Raw genomic sequence first — 23,832 nt, 5'->3', positions numbered from 1 at the left:
GAAGTAAGAAAAATATATTTCTGAAAATAAAATGTGATAAACAACTTTTTTAAATTTGCCTTAGCAAAATTAATGCTTTTATTGTATTGGGTAGCGATAGATTTTTATATTTGTTAAATGTCAAAATATTGCAGGATTGATCATTCTTTTATGAATAAGAGATCTCTTCTTCTTCTTTATTTTACATGCAGGTCAAGTTGGTGACTGGAGGAACTGGTTTACTGTTGCACAGAATGAAATGTTTGATAAAATCTGGGAAAATGTTACAAAAGGCTTAGAAATGTTTAAGTTCAAGTATACTCACACTAATGATAATGCTTGATTTCGGTGAACATTGATTTAGCATTGGTGCGCCTGGAAAGGCTCAGGACAATACACAGTAATCGCTGACACATTAATTTGATCTAATATTACTCAGAAGTAATTTAGCTGGGATGTTCTGTAAATGTCAAAGTTATCGCAATGTGAGATAACTGTGCAAATCACAAGGGTTTTCGTGGCATCAATGGTAAGATACAGTCTGTTTTTGTGTAACTTTGCTTATCTGACTCGGCGGACAGAGTTGACCCGCTATTCATAATCATAATCTTCTCAAATTTCCCACACAGTCAAAGACCTTCACCTATCCGTCCTGCAATGTCATGCTTTCACGTGTACAACATAACTACGGTTTTATCCGCATAAAGCTTCAGTATGTAGCCGTGCATCTAAGAAACAATATTAGCGAAGAAAACCTTATAACTACAACGACTCACACATAGATACCACCGCTATTTGCTTTAAAGACATGTTCATATTGGATGCTGTGTAAAAATGATTAGCCAGTTCGAGGAGTCTGAATATGTCAGCCACGGATGCGACCGATACCAACGTACTTCATCAGCACAGGCGTTCATACAAACCGGTTAATAGTCATCACTCTGCATATACTTTGCATGTGACCTCGAAAAGGGTGTTCACGCCGGTTTAGCAGTTTTTGGTGGGCAATGATTTGAAAATTGCAGAATTATGATGGTACGACGACTGTTACACGCTGTCAAAAGACTACTAGTATACGGTTTTATTTTACACAATTGAATAAAACGTCCTATAGTTCCATGAAGTTTTGAAGATGCCGTTCCTTTTAAGATAAATGACAAATTATTGTAAGTGCGACTGGCATGCCCTCAACGCGTTTAATCCCCCAGTTTCCTTTGTATAGGTTACTGAACGTTCCAATGTGGTGCACCAATTTTCAACTTGTTTTTGTCCGTTTCGTATTTTATGTTAGGTAAATTGTCTTGTTGTTGGTGGTGTTTCCTCCTTATCCCATCGCCGCCTGCATTTACGCCCCGCTCCTTTTACTATGAGTGAGGTGGTTAGATCTCCACCATAATTTTGGCCACCGGTGTGCGTGTGTTCGCGTGTGTGTGTGCGGGCACATGGGCTGCTATGGTTTTTGGAGGTTGGATTTTCTTGTTGAATACTCACCCTGAAAAAGAACTGCAGTTTATCTTACAACAACAGTTTTTATGTTGCGTTCCTACTTTGCATGCCGCTCTGGCTGTTTGGGGGTAGGTGTGCTTCAGGGAAAGCTATCATAACCTTTTGTTTTTTAACGAAGCGTTATTGGACTTACTGGTCGTTTAAGACCTCAAACAAAACGGTAAAAAGAATGGAAATGAAAGACAAAATAAAACTGCAAATATGAGATACGAGTCATTTTTATTTGGCATGAAAGACATAGACATGTTTAGTGTACAAAAAGGGCCAATATTATTCAACGTTTTGTTACATGTATGTATTTCAGAAGTATTCTGGCAAATTGTTTTTATATATTTTCCCGCGATTCTCTATCGAGCAACAGCTACAAGATTGTATGGTAATGCAGTTAAAGTAAGTGCTTGGATTCCCTCCATGGAGTATTGTTCTCCGTCCACTTGTATGAATCTGAATTTCTGGAGTAGATTCGTGAAAATAAGGAACAATTCCATCCTTGCCAGAGGCTCTCCAATACAGAGGCGAGGTCCTTAAACAAATTTGTAAATCCGCAGATGATAAAATTTTATAACCAAAGCAAAAACGCTGCCTTAAAGAAATATGTGGACGTTTTACTGAATTCTTTGTTTTTTCATATCAGAGGGATTACATGATGAAGATTGTCACTGTTGCTATATCCTGCAAAGCAAATTAGCAGAATCAGGAACGTTTTAAAACTACAAAATGCGTTTGTACTACAAAAGGAAAAATGTCTGAAAAACATGAGTAATTTAATGAAAATTTAATGAAAATGTCAAAAGTTCATTAATTGTCTATATTGGTATAAGTGATGCCACTAAGTCATGGAGATGGTTTTCTCATTTTTAAATGGTCATAAATGACAAAATTACCGTCTCCAAAAGGTACAAGTCCGTCTTTTCTCAACACCTTTCCATTGCTGTCTAAGAATCTCTCTGGTCGGAACTTCTCAGGTTCTGGCCAATACTTGGTGTCTATGTGGGCTGAGTACAGGTTGGCGATGACAACCGAGTCCTTTGGTATTTGGTAGCCGAGCAAAGTAGCGTCTTGTTTGGCTACGTGAGGCAAGGAGAACGTTACTGCAATGAAATTAGACAGAACAAACAATTATATTGAGTAACACCTTGATATTTTCATTTTACACTGAAGTAAAGCTAGTTTAACTATTTGAAACCTTGCATTTGTGATCATGAACAGTAACCTATATCACATTATACCTAAGATGTTTTATTTCCATCATATTGATTGGTCACTGCATTTATAGTAAAATATATATTTTGATGGGCAGGTTATAATAAAATTGTGTCTTTTTTTGCACTTAAACGTCTTGTTGCAACTTTGATCCAGTTAATATTGGATTCATTTGGATGGTATCTTTCATCTGACATTGCTTTCTGTTGCGATTTGGACAGCAAAGTACCTCAGTTGTATAATGATTTCATTTTATACTTCCTTTTTGTACTCTGAAAGGCAATAGTTACTCCGAAAAAAATGGTTGAATCTGAGTAATTTATTTCTAGACTCGGATGTGTTTCCTAAAGTACCTCAAGATAAGATGTGTGATAAAACAGATCTCTAGTTTTCAAAATTAAAACGCAGAAATGTATGAATTACTGCTGATAATTTACAGGTATGGTTTAACCGTACGGAAGAAAACATCATTCATTAAAAATATAAATAGATTACACGAATTATACGACATCCATCTAATTCCTCGACGTTTTCGTTTTAATAGAATAATCAAGGGCTCGAAATGCACGAGAAATATAACAACGATAGAAAAATATTTGGTCTGTCTGACGACAAAACCAAAACTATGCTAAAACTTTTGCCGAAAGGATTTATTCCACCTTTAATAGTATGCAATTACAACTGTACCTAATTAGCATATCAAACGAGGAGTTCGGCATTTACATAGCAGAACCGCAGTTATGGAAACTTATTCTAATGCATTGCAGACTTTCTCTGGTATAAAAAAATGTTATTGTTAAAAAGAACACCGAAGCTAAATCATATTTCAGCAACGGTCCTTGTAGTGACAATATTTTAAGTGTAAAACCAAAACATAGTATCGTATGTATCAAAACATTTCTGTCTAAATAGCTACCAACATCCTTAATGCATCATGAGATTTACGAAATGCGCTCTTTAGTTTTTCACTTGAGTTGTTGTTTTATTACTACAAATGTAGCCTTAGTTACCATCTCTAAAGTATGGAACGTTCAAAATACACCTTAAAAGCACTCTGTTCATGTCAAAGAAACAATATTATTGCCTTCACTGAAAATATTGCTTGTTGGTTCCGTATATTTTTACAGACGTGTTTTTGTTTTATAGAATTTTGTTATTCCAAAGGATGTTGCTAAAGTCGAAGAAAACGTTGCAGAAATACAAACCACGATGCCTTTAAGTTTAAAAACAAGAAATGAAAACTTTTCTTATCTGCCCTATCACCAACATGCCAAGAGTTACTATCAAAATAACAGGAATCAAAGTTTAATGTCATTTTGGCATTTCTAAAGGAAAATAATTTCATATATCATACATGTATTGGAGATTCGCTGCAGTTCAAGCAGTGTTGCCTGGGTGTACGGCATGTTGTTTCTGTCAGACAAAGAGACTGGTCGTCCTGATCCAACAACCTAGAATTTTACAGAAAAGAAGTTCATATTTGTAACCGTCATTATTTCTGTGAATTACAGAATATTTAAAATAACGACTACATTGTATATCTTATAACCAAGCACTGTGTATTAAGTATTTATAAATGAGATATAAAATTATGCACTCGCCAGGTTTGTGTATAGAATTCTAGTATGTGAAGACGAATAGCTTAATTTGAGATGGGCTGACATTATAGAGTCATGAAATATGCAATATTCCTTACTGCCCTTGGACTAGTTTTTCTATTATACAATATCACTGAAAATGTGAAAATATACATTGTGATCTCTGAGGGCTAGAAAGACATGCAGATTATTTCCTGGAGAAAGGATAGTCGAGGCAGTATAGAAAAAGAGAAAATGTTAAATTGAATAGCACATTGTACCTGTTGAATTTCATTGAAGCATTTGTTCTGTATTTCCGGATATACAATCATGTACAGCAGTGCCCAGTCTAGGCTCGTACCAGTAGTCTCTCCACCAGCCAGAAACAAGTCAACAATTATCTTATATACATTGGCCTCTGAAAAGGACACTATCGTTATTTTAGACTAAACATGAATACGCTCAAAATAGTGCGTAAACGGGGTATTCACGTAGTTCATACCGGTTCATTTACTTTATGAAATCTATTACTATTTAGTTTCTTCTTTTAATTTGTACGATTGTACTTTTGATTTCTCATTGTTTTCTTATTCGCCGTCTTTTAAAGAACCTTTCACTCGTTGAAGGTTTGGATGGAAATATCTAGCTCGAGGGTTACTGTTTCGGTGGTAATGAGGCTCTGTCGAGTTATCACAAAATAGTTAACCGAGAGCCAGATATTTCCATCCGCACCGTAGTGTATGAATTTACGCATTTATTCATAAATTACAGCACGAAAGTCATCTTAAACCACGGTGTATATGACGAGTTTTTCCAGTACCGAGAAAAACACGGGAAAATCCTGTCTGACATGTAAGAAAAGGGATATCGCAACATGTGTGCTGCATTGGACTATGCTTATATTTCTGTTTTTAAATTTATCAAACTGGAATGGATATTAACTAAAAGGCGCTTATAAAACTAAGATTTTCTTTAAATCTGAAATGTGTATACTTATATCATGAATAAGGCAGTTACCTGTGAAAAGTTCAGGGTCTGATTCGTCTTTGGATGCTTTTATGTAAAGGTCAATAAAATCTCGAATATTCTCGGGATCAAACGTTACTTGGTGGTCTTCTATCGTTTCCGACAAGTAGCGCTTCACGCGTTCTATGGCCGCTGTTCTTTTTCTTATTAGCTGAAACAATGTTTACGATATGGGAATTTACTGATATGCAAAACATTTAAACATCAAAATTTGATCATGCAAGGTACGTTCAGCTTAATATTTGAGCTTCCAACTACATTTTAAATAATGATTAACTTTTGTACATTTTGGATTTTAAAATGAGTGGTCGGACGTACTACCAGACCCCTGCTTGAATCTATTCATTTAAGAAATGAAATGATTTTTTTCGGTATTCATGCGAAATGAACGACAGAATAGGATCGGCAAATCCATGAATCGCGCTTCATGTTTAATTTGCCGATCCTATTCTGTCGTTCATATCGCATGAACACCGAAAAAAAAAAGTTTCATTTCTTATATTTACATTATATTTCCTTTCCATTTGTATACAAGATAATATTATAAATTGCACATATTTTGTGGCATTTAACATTACAATCAGCTTCCCGGCCATTCTTTTCACCAGACGGAATAACTGCGACGTCATCTAAGGAACGTTCTCCCTGACTATACGCGGATGTCGTCAAAACAGCGGTCGTTTATCACTAAGCAGCAATGACGTAACTTTCGCGCCTTTCCTTTTGCTGTTCAGTCATTTCGTCATAATTTCCAATGGAAAAGAATAGGACGAATGTAAATATTGAGACATATTAGTCATTTTGTCAGGAGAGATACCAGAGGTCTTGTTTAAAACATCAAGCTAAATAGCAATCATATTAAATAACCACGAAAACAACATGATTTAATTTATATTGCTGTTATACCTCCTTCCCAGATGGCCAAGTGCGAGTTATAGGAAAGAAATTTTCTTTTGCGAACGGAGCGTTCAGTTTGAATATTCCATCTAACACTTCTGTCAGTTCTGAGAACTTGGTGTCGCTGTAGTCGAACCTATACAAAGAACGCATTTTAACTGCATAGTGCTTGCTAGTGTATTCCTTATTATTTTCTATCATGTATGTTTATCATAACCAATTTTTTAAAACTTTTTCTTTGTGTAAAATCGTACACTTCGCACATTGTAAATTGGTCTTATTGTTGTTTTCGGGTTATGGAGCCCATTCAGTGTCACTGTTTGATTAAGGCAGTGCTGTGAATGTAGGAACATGATGGATGTTCTATATTTCATAACCTCTCATTAACAAACTCACTTTGTCACTATTAATGCTTAGTTGAACTCTATGCTTTATATTCTTCGTATCAGTTTAATTTACAGAGCAAATTACAAGGTATAAAATAAAGATAATTTAACAGGTATTTATTTAAAGTACAACTGTACACTTGAGTGTTACATGCATAGCGTGAATTGACAGAGAATTCACATCATACCTTGCGCCAAACATCACACTGCAAATAATGTTTGTTGCTGCCGATAGAAAATATGGTTTCATTCTTATTGGTGAATTACGTGCATCTTTTAAAATCGACGCTAGAACTAAAATTTCTTCTCGTATACGTTCCTCCAACGTCAACTTTCCAACCCCAAAGTCACGTAACGCCTGTAACGTAAATCGACGTAACGTTTTCCAAGGGTGACCGCTGTTGTAAGTTAAACCTGCAATATACACTGAAAGTTAGAAGAATATATAGTCATAAATGCTTATCAACATCTTCTACTTGTTTCTGAATAATGGTGGTCTGAGCATTCGAATGAATTGAGTGATTAACGGTATTTTAATATCATAGAATGCAATTTATCATTTGCTCAATAACTTCAAAGTGCTTTGATGTATTGGTGTATTTTGGTTGATATCATTTCAAGTTTAAACGGTTTTAGAAACCTTTGTATATCTGATTTTTTTTCACCGTGACATTACTAATAAATGTATAGTATCACTTCCCTTGGACCAATTCCATCTATACGAGTTATTCAAACACAAAAATTGTATACTTGACATTTTGCTAGTTTTAATGTCACACCGACACAAGTATGTGTACTATGGCGACTTTCCAAATTTTCATGGTGAATTAAGACCTCAGGTGCCCCTCTATGCAGTATTTTATTACGGGCGGGCAATTGACTTCCTCACATGAAGACTTCTACGCCCCAAAGCGAGACTCGAACCCATATCAATGGGGGTGGGGGGAGCAATTGATTTGAATTCAGCGACCTTACCCGCTCGGCCATGGAGGCCTTTTCTGTATACTTGAATATATATGAATATATATGCTAATACAACTGCAATAACCCGCATATGGAGATCAAAAATCCTTAACTCAATCACCAGCAATCGGCAGCTGTATTTGGCAGAAAATGTGTATATGGAAAGTAGTGATAAAATCCTTAATACAGATGGAAGGAATTTATACTTCATCTGATAAACTGCCATATTCCGAAATCTTCATATCAAACAAATAGACTGGTCTGATATAATTCTCAACAATTACCCGTTCCTTTCGAAACACCTATCAGTGGTGCAAATAGCTGTGGTCTGTCGGTGAATATCTCTGCATGCTTTGTAAACGCCTCATGGATCGCGTCAAACCCGTTCAGCATCACAATAAGTGTTGAACCACAGTACAATCTAGGGAATATTAACTATCTAACTTAATGTAAACAATAAATGTTACTAAACAGCAAAACATAATAATTATTTCTTCGAGTACTTAAAATGTCGGAAAGAGCGTACTTAGTGTGCAGGCTCGGATATCAGAGCAAGATTCACATTATAAATCTACAATAGACACATTTTGCCGTAATATAACCTGTTACTCGCAAACGGAATACGCTGGACATATTTGTTTTTTAAATGACTAGCAAACATGAATCTTATCACGTTAAGAACCGTGTTTTCACATAATCAAGAGATTAACATGAAAAGATTCATGCTAAAAATACCAGTTACTGGACAATCGGGATACTTTAGACATCTTCGCTTTTTTAGATTACTAACAACACACATTGACAAATATCTGTGTTTGGTCACTTTTTACGAATTCTGTTATAAGCAGAAGGGTCAAATTGCAGTTGAATAATTGACAGGTTTAACTCTACGGGTCAAGCAAATGTGCTCTCTTTTTTATACAAAACAACCACTCTTCAGAGTACAACGGGTTCATTAGATGGAACCAGCAATATTAAGAGGCAACATGAAACAAAAATGTTTTTCTAAAATCAAACTAGAATTGTGTCCATATTACACAGATGTCCCAAATTACTGTGCCATTCGCTCAGTACAGACCATCTTCAGATGAAGGATATTAAACTAAACGTTTGAAACAAATTGTATTCAAATAAGGTTGTGGATCCAGAAGTGTATGAGGAGTTAAAAACACCAAAATTCTTCACTATGGCCTATTTTGTGAAGTAAAGAAAGGGCCATAATTCTAGAAGACATAGCCACAGAAACAATGTCTATTATTTATGGTCATCTTCACATCAAGGTCCGTCATCTGATAAACATTGAAGTGTTTGAGGTGTATCAAAGAAAAGTGCACAAAGGAGAATCATTCTCATATCAAAGAGCCATAACAGCGTATAAATAGTCACAGCAAAAGTTCCTACCTTTATGGTGATCTGCACATCAAACTTATTCAAAGTTTGAAGCCAAAAGTGTGGGAGGAGTTGTATATATAAGATTGTTCTTTATATTCTATATAGCAAAACTATCAAAGGGTCATAACTACGGTAAAATAGTAACAGCAATAATTCCTTCATTTATGGTAATTTGCACACCAAACTTGTCAACCTGTGAAAGTTTAAAGCGAATCAGGTTATTGGTGTGGTAGGAGTTGAACATACAAGATTTCATGACGTACGGACGGACGGGCGTACGGACAGCAACGCTATATGCCCGCCAAATTAAACGTGGGGTTATCATAAAAGTAAAGTGGTGCTGTTTAAAGGGCCGTTTTGGGTATAATTTGGTTAACATCATCGTTTGGCACATTTTGTCATGTTCGTTTCTCAGCAGTAATAATCAGTGCCCTGCCAGTTATCACTTAGTTTGGCGTTCTGAAGTGAAGGCTTTTTGAATACTTTTAAATTCATTTCTATGCACCCTTTACTTTCATAACAATGTATACAATATTTTGAAACACTGTCAAAAAAAAAAAAAAAAAAAAAAAACAAGTAAGAAAATACATCTGGCTTAAAATGTACTAGCATCGACATTGGAGTTAATAATTCTCCCGCATTGAGTGTACGCACGCATTGAATGTACATTATTAAAACCTATGTTAAACCCAGCCTTAACTTTTAACCCAATACGTGCGTACATTCAAAGGGGCGATTTGATGGTTGCCCTTGATTTGTCAACGTCAGTGTGATTTTCGTAACTGAAGTTGCACAGTAACGTGTTGTCAATAAGAAGGTAAGACAATATATTCGCGGGTTGAATTAATCATTTTACTTATATATAGTCACATATTAATATTTTCGCGTAACTCACTGAAATATTATAAGAAAATGCTAATCTTAACCAGATATCTATTTAGTGTTTAAAAGGAATAATAAGTATCTAGTGGTAGTTCTTGGCAATATTAGTGTGACAGAGGTGTACTCGGTAGAACACAATTTAATTATAGGGTTGCCACAAAATAAGATTTCAAGTTGTGTTGGTCAGTGTTTATTCCATTGTTGGAAAATATGCAGAGACAAAGATGTAGAAATGCAGGGTGTCCTGCAAACAAACAAACACAAGCATAAGCTATAACATACAATAAAATCAAATAAAAGCAAAATCAAAGCAGTTAGTTATTAGCAATTAAAGCTAAATTGCATCAATGGAAAATTTACTTATATGAAAATAATGTTTTCCAGTAAAAACAATTGACAGTTTAGAAAACATCTGAAATGTCATTATTCATGAAAACTGGACAAAAGGGACAATTCATGAACAAGGGACAGGACAATGGACAACCTTGGATCTACCTGAGCTGTAAAATAGCTGTACAGAAGGAAGAAAATGCTCTAGTTGTGAAAACTACATGTTTCCGCTTTCAAGAAAATCTGTCAAGTGCAGTGTATAGTTTCAATTACCGCCCTAAACCTGATTTAGTGAGATTTTAGTGTGCAGCCAATCAAAACTTGTTTAACATACTCTCTCGCATTAGTGATTTAGGTAAGACAATACCAATTTATTTCATTCACTGTGACATTAGGGTTATTATTTATGTTAAGGTAACAGTCTTATAAGAAAATAAATCTAAAGCACTAACTAGATAAACAGATAATTTCCTCGATATTTATACAGTTACGCAAAATCGTTTACACACCATAATGGCAGACATATGCCACCATAGCCTGAAGCACATTTATTTACAACATGACTCATACTTTGGTATTCGAGTCGACACTCTGCGGACAAAGTACGTTCCATCCGAAATTTGTAACTCTAGACCTAATTCTGTGACTTTTCACACTCTGGCTTACATAAAAGCTTTTCTTGCATTTACTCAAAGTAAATTAATGCTTATTAATAAAAAAATTATATATCTTAGCAGGCAGAGATGTAACAGACTTTACTGCCGAAAGTTCGTTTAGTCTAGATAAACAGGCAATGTGGTAATTGAAGACAAATACCTGTAGATGTTTCCATACTTCTCAGCTAATGCTGTGAATTTCTTGTATCCTTGAGGATCTTTCTGAAACAGTCGTATATTTCCTATAACAGGCCATGCAAAAGGCCCTGGAGGTAGTGATCTTGACCTCACAAATTTGATCACCAACCAGCAACATAGTATGGCAAGTAGAAGACTAAACAAAATCCCATCAAACATGATAGTCCTATATTACACGCATTGACAAACTATTCAACACTATCAAGCTGAAGTGAAAATATCACACTGACCTTACTTTATTTACTTCCACGCTTAGCACAGCTGGGAATACTATCAGTGTATACTTATCATTTAAAGTATCGCGCCCACGTGAAATCAAGCAATTCAAAACAGCTAAACAGCCATTAATTTTGTTAGTTTACAAATATCTTGAATATTCTTTTGCTTTTTTTGTTTTTGTTGGCCTTAACGTCGCACCGACACAATTACATATCATATGGCGATTTCCAGCTTTGGTGGTGGAGGAAGACCCCAGGTGCCATTCTGTGCAATATGTCATCACGAGCAGAAACCATGATAGCAAGTGATTTGAAGTCAGCAACTTTGACCACTCCATTAACATTGAGCGTACGCATAGAACAATACGTTAAGGATAATATTCTCAAAAATTCACCAAAATCAAACAATGACATCATTTACATGATTTAAACCATTGGTGAGAAGTCACAACAACAGAATTTCCACACTAGTGATAATAAGGGAAGGAAATGCCAACAAAAACAAATTAACGTCCTGACCGTTTGATATTTTGTATATTAAATATAGAGATGGTTTTTTTTTGTACTTATGGCTACGTATTCAGCGACTACAACAACAAATCAAGTGCAAAATCGCTTATCTCCACTATAGTACCGTGCAGTAAATACGGGAACTTTTGACAGTGACATCGGCTGCGTTTTTAGTGGATTAGCTAACGAATTGCGATTGTCATTTCTTTTTAACTAACACAACCATTTTTTCAGATAACGTCTGCATTATATTAACAGAAGTTTTTGTAACGGCAGATTCCGCATAGTAAATGCGTTTCCGCACGCCTTGGTCAATATGCAAATTAGATACTTTTGTAAACACAAGGTTCATCGACGGTAGTACTAGTGAAAACGCATGCTACCGTCCACGCTCTCTAGCCCAAGGTTGAGCAGAACTCAACATTTACCCATGTTAAAAGTACAAAAAAGACCCAAAGCAATGTAGACATTCGCTGATATGTTCATAGAACCTTCAATGATACACTAGTATGTAATTCCATGAAATGTGACATATGGTTAAGCTATATAGTAATCTGATTTTCAGTCCGGTTCCTCCATTATACACGTATAGACCTTAAATACAGAAAAATACAGAAAAATGAAATATAATTACGCAATTTTTGGAGCATTTGTTTTTTTGTGTGTTCATGGTATATGTCATGTACGGCCATCTGTTGTATAGTGAAACATACCTCTTTCTAACAGTATGACTAAATAAATGCGTTGTGAAAAACATCATTTTAATGTTGTCACTGTGATAACTATATGCAGTATAGATACTTTGCATACTTGAATATATTACGTATAAACTATAGTGGTCAAAGGGCAGATATTGTTTGCCTTATCACGATCATGATACGCTGTTTTACTCGCTTCTGTAGATACGAATTTAATTTTGCGTTAAGAGCAATCCAGTAGCTGAAGGAGAAGTAGAAGCCCCCCATTACGAGAAGTTACTTTTCTTTTTATATTTTTTATTGATTGTACGTCATCAGATACACACACACACGCACACACACACACGCACACACACACACACACACACCTTTTTCCTGCGTTTTGGATATAGGTTCGAATCTGATATTTGTCATTTCTTTTGTTTCAATTTTACCTTTCTTGTTAATTGGTATGAATTATAGTCCAGTTTAGATTAGAAATTAAAAGTACTTTAAATAATTTTGACACTAAAGACTGAGATTTGTGGATCTACTCCACATCGTTTACAAACAAAAATAGCCACAGAACAAATGGAAACAGCGATGCGTTAGAGTTATTCTCGATGACTTTGACAGAGACGAAGTTCAAAGAAATAGTAGGTAAAAAGAGATCTGAAATAAAAAATATTCAAGCAAAGGTTTGAACCACTATATACATACACGTGTGTAAATTATCTCAAAATTTGATGATAACGTTATACAGCTGATTTACCTTTATTAATAAGTCATATCTGATGACGTACATTCAAGTTATCATAAAAGAACAGTACACAGCAAGAACGGAGGCGCCACCTCGAAACATTCCATGGCAGACACACCTGTGGAATTTAAACCAGTTTTAAGTGCGCACGTTCTTAAATCACATGACAGTGTCAATAAAACTTATTGTAACCAGGTGAATTCATAACACACCCAATTATTATTATTATTATACCACACTTATATAGCACTCTTTTCATACAAAATATGTGCGTTCAAAAGTGCTTTACAAAAATCATAAAGAACACATACATACATTATTAATTACTGGGTCAGTAACAAACCCAATCATTGGTTTGTTTTATCGACCACTTAATTACTTCTCCCGGGCAAGTAGGATAGTTCCCTCATTCATTGAATGTCAGCTTTTACTTTATCGTCATTTTTATATCGAAAAAGCTAATTTCCGCAATTTTGAATTTCAATTCTCATGTAGGGTCTCCCACTGGCCCTCTATAGAGGGCAACCATGTGGCACTACTCAACCAATTAAAGGGCTAGAATCTGGTGGGAGTTAAAACAAATACTTATATGTAAATATATAAAAAAATTGGTAAAAAATTAAAAGGAATAGTAATTAAAACAAGATCATCCATCAATTATGTTCAACGTTAAATTTCATTACGAGAGTTATCCCTTTCTCAATACAAAACAAACTGTCATGGTTTGTTTGTTTTGGGTTTAACGCCATTTTCAACAGGTTTTCAGATTTTGTAATTTTATATAACATGTGTGAAAGAAATGCGTTTTCAAAAATTATTTAAATGCGGACAGTGAGCTTAAATCTCTGATGCTTGCTGGGAGGGCATTCCAAAGCTTTGGAGCTGCATGCTTGAAACTTCTGTTACCGTACTTTACTGTTCGACTCCTCGGTACAACCAAAGACACCGGGGCATTTGCCGACCTTAGGTCTCTACGAGGCTTGTACATGTCCAGCATATCGACAATGTACTTGGGAGATTCATTGTGCATGGCTTTGTATGTAAGTGTAAAAATTTTGAACTACATTCGGTGCTGAACCGGAAGCCAATGCAACTCCTTCAAGACCGACGTGATGTGATCATACCGTGGAGTCTTGGTTATGATGCGGGCCACTGTGTTTTGTACACATTGACGTTTTTGCAGTGTGTCTTTGCAAATTCCTTACAGCTGCGAGTTACTGTAGTCTATTTTCGATGTAACCAGAGAGTTCACAAGAGACAGGATAGCATCAGCTGTGATGTACTGCCTTATGTGGCCTATTTGCTGAAGTTGTGAGTAACTAGATCTACAAAGAGAGTTAACATGCTGTGTCATGACCATGTTTGAATCCATTCTAGCACCGAGATTCTTCACACAAAATGATGGTTTAATCTGAGAGGGGGCTACTTTCACGCAGATATCTTCGGGTATTTTTGTGAATTGTGTGAAACAAAATGACCTCAGTTTTGTCAGTATTTAGCTTCAGCATGTTCTGATGCATCCAAGAGACTATGTCGGTGAGACAGATCTCAATTCGAGATAGGGCTTCATGTTAGCAGGAAATATTTTTAGGCTTAAACGACAGGTATAGTTGTGAGTCATCGGCATAAAAGTTATGATTCAGTCCTTGGCTTCTGCAGATTGAACCAACGGATTTTGTATACATGATGTAGTTTTTCGGTCCTAGGGCAGATCCTTGTGGTACAGTGTATTTCATGTGGACTGGAGTAGACAGTTCGCCATTTACTGAGACTGTTTGGTAGCGGTCATGCAGACTGTAGTGGTTTGCCAATGATCCCGAAGTCCTTTTCCAAGCGTTTAAGCAACGTTTCATGGTCGATAGTATCAAACGCAGCTGATAAGTCAAACATTACCAAAATTGTGATTTCGTTTTGATCCAATGATTGAAGAATGTCAGTTTGAACTTTGAGAAGTGCAGTTTCTGTCGAGTGATGCTTTCTGTATGCAGACTGGTGCTGTTCATGTAGGTTCTTCGAAGTCAGGTGGCACTCAATGCGTTTAACTACTACTTTTTCCAGTACTTTTGAGACTAAAGGTAGGTTTGATACAGGCCTGTAGTTCGTTAGTTAATTTGAATCGGGGTCTATTTTTTTCAAAAGAGGTCTAACGTGAGACTTTTTGAATTCCTTTGGAACATACGCGGTTTCCAGTGATGTGTTGATAATTTTTGTCAAAGCTGGAAGGAGCTCGTCAAGGCATGTCTTTAAAAGCCAAGATTGTATTGGGTCTAATTCACACGACTTACATGGAGATGTCAGAATAATATTCTTCTCTTCTTCTAGTGTGGCTGGAGTAAAATTGTTTAGGCAGTCCTCCATTGGTGGTTGTATTTCAGTGTCGTCAGAAATGTCAGAAACAAAACAGGATGCTATGTCTATCCGTATTTTGTCTATTTTGTTTATGAAAAAGTCACTAAAGTCTTGAGCGAGTTGTTTGGAAGATGCAGGTTTTGGTAAAGTGATGTCATTTGTAGCACCTAACAGATGCTTTGTGATTTTGAAAAGACTCTTTAAATCTTTTTGGCAATATTCTACCTTATCCGAGTAGAAATGTATGTTTGCCTCTTCAGTAACCTATTTACTGTTGCACACTGTTCTCTGTAAAACTGGTGATCTATTGTCAGTCTTGATTTGCGCCATGTTTGTTCCAGTTTACGCCTAAAATGTTTAGCATCATGAAGTTCTTGTGTATGCCAGGGCCACGTTGGTCTCTGAATAATGATTTTGTGCGCAATAGTGCATCCTTATCAATAATTGATGTAAGTTCTTGTGTGTTTGTGTTGACTAACTTATCAACATCTGTCATTTGAATGATTGCTTTCAAGGACTCTGAGTTCAGAAAATACCATTTGAATGAGTCAACATCAATTGCCCTAAGTTTTCGAATGGAAACAGTTTTTCTCACCGGTGGAGGTCTGGCAGCCTTTGCTTTGAAAGTCACTGAAAAATGATCGCCAGCGACCTTACCGCTTTTGTCAGGCAGACCTTGATCAGTGATTTCAATGTTTGACACGACGTTATTGTTATCTCTTGTAAAGACAACATCCAGGATGTGTCCACCGATGTGAGTGGCTTCATTAACATGCTGTCTCATTCCGTGTGCATCCAAAGAACTTACAAAGTTCATTGTGTGTCTGTCTGTCGGAATGTCAAAATGAAAGTTGTTGCAAATATAGAGAGTATATTGAGCCATTCATTCTCAAGGAAGTCTCCCTTTTAAGTCCATTTCCCTGGGATGATGGTGGTCTATAAACGACAACTAGACGCAAAATGGAATTTTTTATGCTCAAATTGCAGTCCATGTATTAGAAAGCTGAGAAATGTTTGTCTCGTATTGATGACAGAAGGCAGACACCTATAGAAGTTCTTTGTATAATTGCTACGCCACCGCCACGGCTGCCGTTTCAGCGAGGGACGTGCTTGATTTTGTAGCCATCTGGAACAAGTTCACTTAAGCATGTTTTATCTACCATCAAATTCATTTGAAATGATATAGTCACAAAAAGAAAGTGTTTTATTTCTAACTGATCTTGGGTTAATATTACATACTTTAATAGAGGTCTGACTTTTAACTAGAGAGGGAAGTTCACAATGTTAACAACAGAACGATATATAAAACACAAAAGTGCCAGTGAAAATACTCGGACAGAAGTCGAACAGAAACATTCACATTGCGCATAAAAAGATATGTTATATTTACTAACTCTAACTATAAAAACAATATATGAGAGATATAAAATGGCTTATGTAAGGTGTTAAGAATTTTGTCACTTTTGGTTTCGAGGGTGTCGTTACTAAACTAACTGTTAAAATAAAATTACTCGTTTGTTCTAAAGAAAAAACATTGCAGCTTCTCAATTGTGAAATGTATTCAGGGATGTTAATATATTTTATTATGAATATTAAGCAAACTAATGTAAGCGATAGAAATGTTGGTTAGTGTAGTCTGAAGCCATTCGCGCCTACATCTCTCTCATATCTGGAAGTTTCAATATGTCTGGGGAAACAATCTAGTAAGTATCCCAGAGAAACTGTAAGTAGTTTGGCCCGCGTTTCTTAACAAATATAATGTCACAGTGAAAAATGTTTTGAAGCGTTTACTCATTTTAAGATGTATAATGGTTTCATGAAATAAAATGTTCTTTGAAAATCTCACAATTGATAAATACAAGCTTCATGTGAATAAGCCTTACATTTTCTAACAGTAAAATTAGTATTAATTAATTCACTTCTACTATAGTAGCATGAGCACTGGCCGTCATCCATTAGTACAATCAAGCGTCATACAAACCATTATAACAAAATTTCAAATATTGTTTCTGTATAATGAGACACATATGCAATAAATCTATTTTTAGAAGAATTACAAATAAGGTATCTTTATAAAAAAAGGAAAAAAGATTTATGATAAAATATTCACTGTGAAAGTTTTACAGCACAGCATGTAATATCTAATACACGCGCACGTACATACAAGCGTGCGTCTTCATATTTACGCGCGCACGTATAAAATATTTAGGCAGACGTATATATTTACGCGTGAACACATCTTCTTATACGTGCACGTATATTTTGAAATGTTCGCGAACACAAAGCAAAGGGGTACGTAGGATTTGGGCCAATTTTGGTCCCACCAAAATGATGATAAAATATGTGCCGTTTTTTACCAAAATGCATGTATTTTCCAAAAATAAACATTAAAATCTGCAAGGACAATTGTTTATGGAAAATGTTCATCTTATGTGCTGTAGTGAAAGAAAGCATTAGCGTATCTTGGGGGTATACTTAAATAAATTGGAAAAAACAAAATAATAAATGATTACTGTTACAAATGTTTGATTAAATATCAATGTAAACACATCAGGCTATTCAAACATACATAAGCCGGTAACAGAATTGTCATAGAAACGGTCTTAACTAAGGGAAATAACTCTTTGGAATCCTGAAACTAAAAATTTCTTTAAAAATCAATATTTTATTGTTTTAATTTTGTTAACGTTTCAAAGTATGAGGTAGAATTCTTGGCCTGGTATATTTATGAGTATAAAACGTGCATTTTTACTGTTGGTTGCCATGACAACTGGGCTAAAATTTAGCTTTCTTTTTAATTTTTGCATGTTATAGATTCAAAATTTTGATGATTGTACATTTAATGGACTTATCACTCTTACAATTGACATTTCATAATGCTCCTGTAAAGAAAGCAGAAAAGAGCCTTTCAGTTGCCATGGTAACAGGCCATTTGGTAATCTGTTCAATAATGTTTCCTTAGGATAAGTAAGTTTTTATTATTTGTTGTCACAACTTTTAAAATTATAAAGATAAATCTGTTAGCAGTAATAAAATGGATTTAATTAACTCACTTTGTTTTGCATGCGAAAAAAGTATAACAATATTTCATTGCCATGGCAACAAAAGTGAAAATGTATGTTTCAAAGGTTAGAGTACTTTTACTCGAGAAAAATAAGTAGAGACTGCACAATTTCGAAGAGAAGAGGGCCAGTTTAAGAGCTGGTCTTTTAGCAATGGCAACAGAAACTAGTTGTGTGTCCATAGGACACAGGTGCCCCCATTCCTGCCACTGTAACATGGTTTAATGACTCAGGTTAAACAATTTTTAAGATGTTTGCAACACAAACTTTTAAGAATCTTATGTGTATTTTTCACTTAGTTGGCCATAACTCTGGCCTAGCTGAGTAAAATCCTAAAGAGAACACTTCATAAGCTATAAAACAATCCTCTAATGTTTTATTATTCAAGGTCAAGTACATTTTAACATACATGTTTCACAAACTTTTTTTTGAGTAAGTCTGGTCTTGTGTAGTGAAATAATGACTGTAGGTAAATTATTTTCAGAGGTACGCGCGACAAAACATTAAAATGACAATTGTTTCCTCGGTCAGGGGCCATAACTCCTACAATACTGAATGAATCCGGACGCGAAACCCCAGGTGCACAACTGCACATGCTGACCAACATTCCTGTAAACTTTGGTGACTCTAGGTCAAATACTTTTGGAGCTACGCGAGACCAAACATTAAAATGACCATTTTTTAACTAAGTCAGGGGCCATAACTCCTACACGACTGAACGAATCCGGACGCGAAACCCCAGGTGCACAACTGCACATGCTGACCAACATTCCTGTAAACTTTGGTGGAGCTACGCGCGACACAACATTAAAATGACCAATTTTTTACTAAGTCAGGGGCCATAACTCCTACATGACTGAATGAATCCGGACGCGAAACCCCAGGTGCACAATTACACTTGCTGACCAACATTCCTGTAAAGTTTTGTGACTCTATGTCAAATACTTTTGGAGCTAGGCGCGACACAACATTCTCGGAAGGATGGACGGACGGAGAGCAAATCTATATGCCCCCACCACTCATGGGGGGCGGGGTGTGGGGGGCATAAAAAGGACAAAATTATATGTCTCCCATGATGGCCTGTCAGTGGTGACTGGGCATGTAACTTGCATTTATTTTCAGTATGGTTTGAATTTGAACTTTGACCTATTTGGCAAACACTAAGTGGTCATCTACTGAACATAGGCATTCATGCTATAATGCTGGATGATCATAATAAGTGAAAGTGTTCTCAAGCCTATATAACCTGAATCACTCTTTATCTAATTGTCAGTGACCTTTAACTTTGATCTACTGACCCCAAATTATTCATCTGTTATGATTTAAAGCCTGATGACCATGGGCAAAATTATCATTCAGCTTTCCATAATAAAATATTTCAGTCTTAGGGTCACTGTGATATTGACATTTCATCTACCAGCGATCATCTACTAAACTACAATGAATTTTGACAATCATAAGCTAAAGCATTCTACTATTATTGATCAGTTACTGCTTTCAGTCTTCTCCATATTTTGTGTATAATCATAAATTCCATTTATTGCCTTCCCTTTCCCGTTATTGAAGGCCAAATATGAGATATGACCAAATGCTAACTAATACTTTAGAAAATGAATGCAATGCTTTTTCAGTTGTGTACACAACTGACATTAGAATTCATATAATTATGATACTTGGCTATCTTGTATGAAGTTAGAGAAAGGAAACATGGAGCTAGTTCCAATCATAATTATGCAGCTTACTAGAAGACTCTAGACTGTATATATCAGCTTTTTTTCTCATAACGAATCACCATTCAAAAAATATATATATTCATCATATAGTTGCATCATATCTAATCAATATTATTCACGGGTGGTAAACGCGCAATCCAATTCCCGCCGGGAATACGCTTAAAATGGGTTGCGCAACGTCCGGTGCTGGTGTTGCGCGTAAAAAATGACGAAATTGAGGTATGTGAAGTTATGATTTTGCTTAGTATGAGACAAGAATAAATTTTCTCGAAAAAAGCAAAATGCTATTCTACACAAATATGATAATACATCATATGTGTAAAATATCTGGTTTGTAATTTATGATTCGGCTCTATTATCACAAAATCTCAGGCGACACGAAGCGTGAAAGAAGTATGAAATCAACAAAAATGGAAGTTTCTGACCTCATACGCCCAATCTGAGGACATCTGATGCTTTTTATGATAACTCAACTGTTATAAAGTAACGAATATCAAAATTATTTGCTTCAAATCCTGCTTACGGGGAAATAATTGACAAAAAAATCATCGGGAATAGGGTTGCGCACCGGGAATGGAGTTGCTCGTATACATCATAATGTATATAATGTATACGCGCAACTCCATTCCTGGGACGCAACCCCATTCCCGATTATTTTTTGTCAGTCTTTCCTCCAAAAGCAACATTTCATTCGAGTGTATGTAATATTCATGACTGTTTTACACGTGTTTGATCATTAGAAGCGTTACATTTCCAGAAAGAAGGCACAACAGTTAGAAAATTTGCATTTTTCATGATTCCATGCTTTTTTGACAGTTCGAGCCAACAGAGTTTTCGTGATAACAGAGCTGATTCTTAAATTAATAAGTTGGTATTTCACACATATGATCTTTATTCATTTTTGTGTCGAATAGCATTTTGCTTTTTTTCGAAAGCACTCGTAAATGTTCATTATTTACAGAAACAAAGCCCACCTACCTCGATTTTGTATATATTGATGCCCAACACCAGCACCGGAAGTCGCGCAACCCGGAAGTCGCGCAACCCATTTTTAGCGTATTCCCAGTGGGAATTGGATTGCGCGATTAACACCCGTGTTATTGCCAGTAAGTATTTATTGATTTATATTTGTAAGGCCATACTATATTAATTGTTAGATTATCATCCACTCCCATTATATTTATGCCTCCCCTTACTATTTTTAGTTTCCAAGATCATCTATGGAATATTTCTATAAAGAATGTTATAAATTATTAACTTTCAGTTATTATTGCTTATAATCAAATCCATTTGACAAAAATAACTATTATAATTATGTCATTTTTTCTCTTTAAATCCTCATTAAAGCAAAAATAAAATATCTGATCTGAAATAAAAAAAAAAATTAAAAAAAAACTTCCTTCCCCTTGTGAAGAAAATTTGATCTAGCAATTAATTTATGATGGCCCCAGATATAAGTTAGGAAATCTATACAGTGTTATGTATATTCTGCTATTCCATGAACTTGTGAAAAGTAACTGCATAACATTATATCAGTTTTGTTGCATTTATAATAACTTTTTGACAGATGATGGCTACTGAATGTATCATTTTCATTTTTCAAAAAGCAAGATATTTACACAGAAACAAAATTTATTATCATTTAACCTGACATATATTATATAACTACAAGCATTTTGTATAAAATAATGATGTAGGAATGTGATAAATTAAACAGTTTGATAAATAATTACTATTCATAAGTTATTAAAAACACTTGATTATCAAGAATTTAAAATTAGCATCCACACTGTAACTTAGATTGAAATGTAACACTGGTAGTCTCTTTCAACACTGTAACTATTACCACCAAGTAAATGTTACAAACATGGATATTGCACTTTAACATAAACATTAGTCACTTCTCAGTAAATGTGTATTGTGCAATTATTTATTCCAAGTATGTAATTTCTGATGCTCCAGTATGCACCTCCAAATTCATTGTCCATGGCTGTTTTCAACCTACATAGTATACCTAGAATGAAAGAAATAAAAAATATCTTTCTGTGTAAAAAAAGTGTAAACATGTTGAAATGTAGATGCAAATTACTAGGAAAAGACTTAGTGTCATGACTATATTCAATCATAAGGTTAACAAGAGCCGTCTCCATAGGATGACACATGCCCCCGATGGCACTTTGAATAAATAGTTATGGCCGATGTTAGAGTTTAGGACCTTTGACCTACGGACCTGGGTCTTACTGTGCCACACATTCATGCGTAGTTATTTTAAAATCCATGCATGAATGACAAAGATATGGACCGGACATGCCCATCATTGCACTATCATGAAATATGACCTTTAACGTCTAAGTGTGACCTTGACTTTTGAGCTACGGACCTGGGTCTTGCGCGCGACACGTTGTCTTACTGTGGTACACATTCATGCCCAATAATTTTAAAATCCATGCATGAATGACAAAGATATGGACCGGACACGCCCATCAATGCACTATCATGAAATATGACCTTTAACGTCTAAGTGTGACCTTGACCTTTGAGCTACAGACCTGGGTCTTGCACGCGACACGTCGTCTTACTGTGCCACACATTTATGCGTAGTTACTTGAAAATCCATCCATGGATGACAAAGATATGGACCGGACACGCCCATCAATGCACTATCATGAAAAATGATCTTTAACGTCTAAGTGCACCCTTGACCTTTGAGCTACGGACCTGGGTCTTGCGCGCGACACGTCGTCTTACTGTGGTACACATTCATGCCAAGTTATTTGAAAATCCATCCATGGATGACAAAGATATGGACCGGACACGAAAATTGCGGACAGACGGACAGACGGTTCAAAAACTATATGCCTCCCTTCGGGGGCATAAAAAGAGAAATCAAACATGCAAAATACTTACAAGTCCATAGAAAAACAGCTTAGTATTTCAACATTTTTGGAAGCTGTATACTCTGGTCTGTAATGTAATATAAAGCAACTTTTTAAATTTTTAATATATCCTTTTGAAATGAAGTTCCTGAAATATTGAATTTTGTTATGACATATATTGAAATCTGTCTGTTTTTGTCATAGTTAATAGAAAATTGATTCTGAATCTTGTGCAGAAACAAATATATACATGAACTATCTTCTCATCTTTATAAAAATAAAAATGTACAATCTGTGTGTACATCAGAGCATAATTAGTGTTTTGAAGTTTTATTTATCAGATCTTCCTTAGGTAATTCAATTCCTCAGTTACAGGTTTTGTAATTTTGTGAAAGGCAAGGAAGAGTTCTAAAATACCTTCTTATCATACTGGTTGTTTTGGGGCATTCAATGCTTCAAGACACACAGAAATACTCCCTGAAATAAAAAAAAAAGTCAAATAATATTTTATGACATAACCAATATGCATAATTGTGTGATTCATCAATTAATTTAATTACAGAGGTCATATTCATAATGTTTCTCATATTTTAAATTAGAAAATATTTCAACTTCAGGTCTCTAACAAAACTTTGAATATCTGAGATGAAAA

The 23,832-nt window shown here is 35.4% G+C and overlaps 2 protein-coding genes across 2 annotated transcripts in view; one reads left to right on the top strand and one right to left on the bottom strand.

Moving 5' to 3' along the window:
* The window catches only part of LOC128547609 (sulfotransferase 1B1-like), a 31,071-nt gene extending 29,036 nt beyond the window's left edge, over positions 1–2,035 (top strand). Inside the window, exon 8 of the mRNA XM_053520657.1 lies at positions 192–2,035. Within this exon, the coding sequence (XP_053376632.1) occupies positions 192–322 (131 nt within the window). The 3' untranslated portion in view covers positions 323–2,035. The remainder of the gene's footprint in view (positions 1–191) is intronic.
* LOC128547469 (cytochrome P450 2J4-like) lies at positions 1,686–11,247 on the bottom strand. The gene is made up of 9 exons (XM_053520380.1): positions 10,958–11,247; positions 7,822–7,958; positions 6,763–6,988; positions 6,198–6,324; positions 5,283–5,442; positions 4,547–4,683; positions 4,043–4,139; positions 2,370–2,576; positions 1,686–2,008 (listed from the first exon to the last, which is right to left on the bottom strand). Exons 1-9 carry the CDS (start codon positions 11,152–11,154, stop codon positions 1,833–1,835), a joined length of 1,464 nt encoding a protein of 487 aa, XP_053376355.1. The 5' UTR covers positions 11,155–11,247; the 3' UTR covers positions 1,686–1,832.
* Between the last annotated feature and the right edge of the window lie 12,585 nt (positions 11,248–23,832).

Source organism: Mercenaria mercenaria, chromosome 12 (genome assembly GCF_021730395.1).
Source record: "Mercenaria mercenaria strain notata chromosome 12, MADL_Memer_1, whole genome shotgun sequence".
In the NCBI taxonomy this organism is placed as follows: domain Eukaryota; kingdom Metazoa; phylum Mollusca; class Bivalvia; order Venerida; family Veneridae; genus Mercenaria; species Mercenaria mercenaria.
Note: the sequence above shows the minus strand (reverse complement) of the source record. Positions and strands in the feature narration are given on the sequence as shown.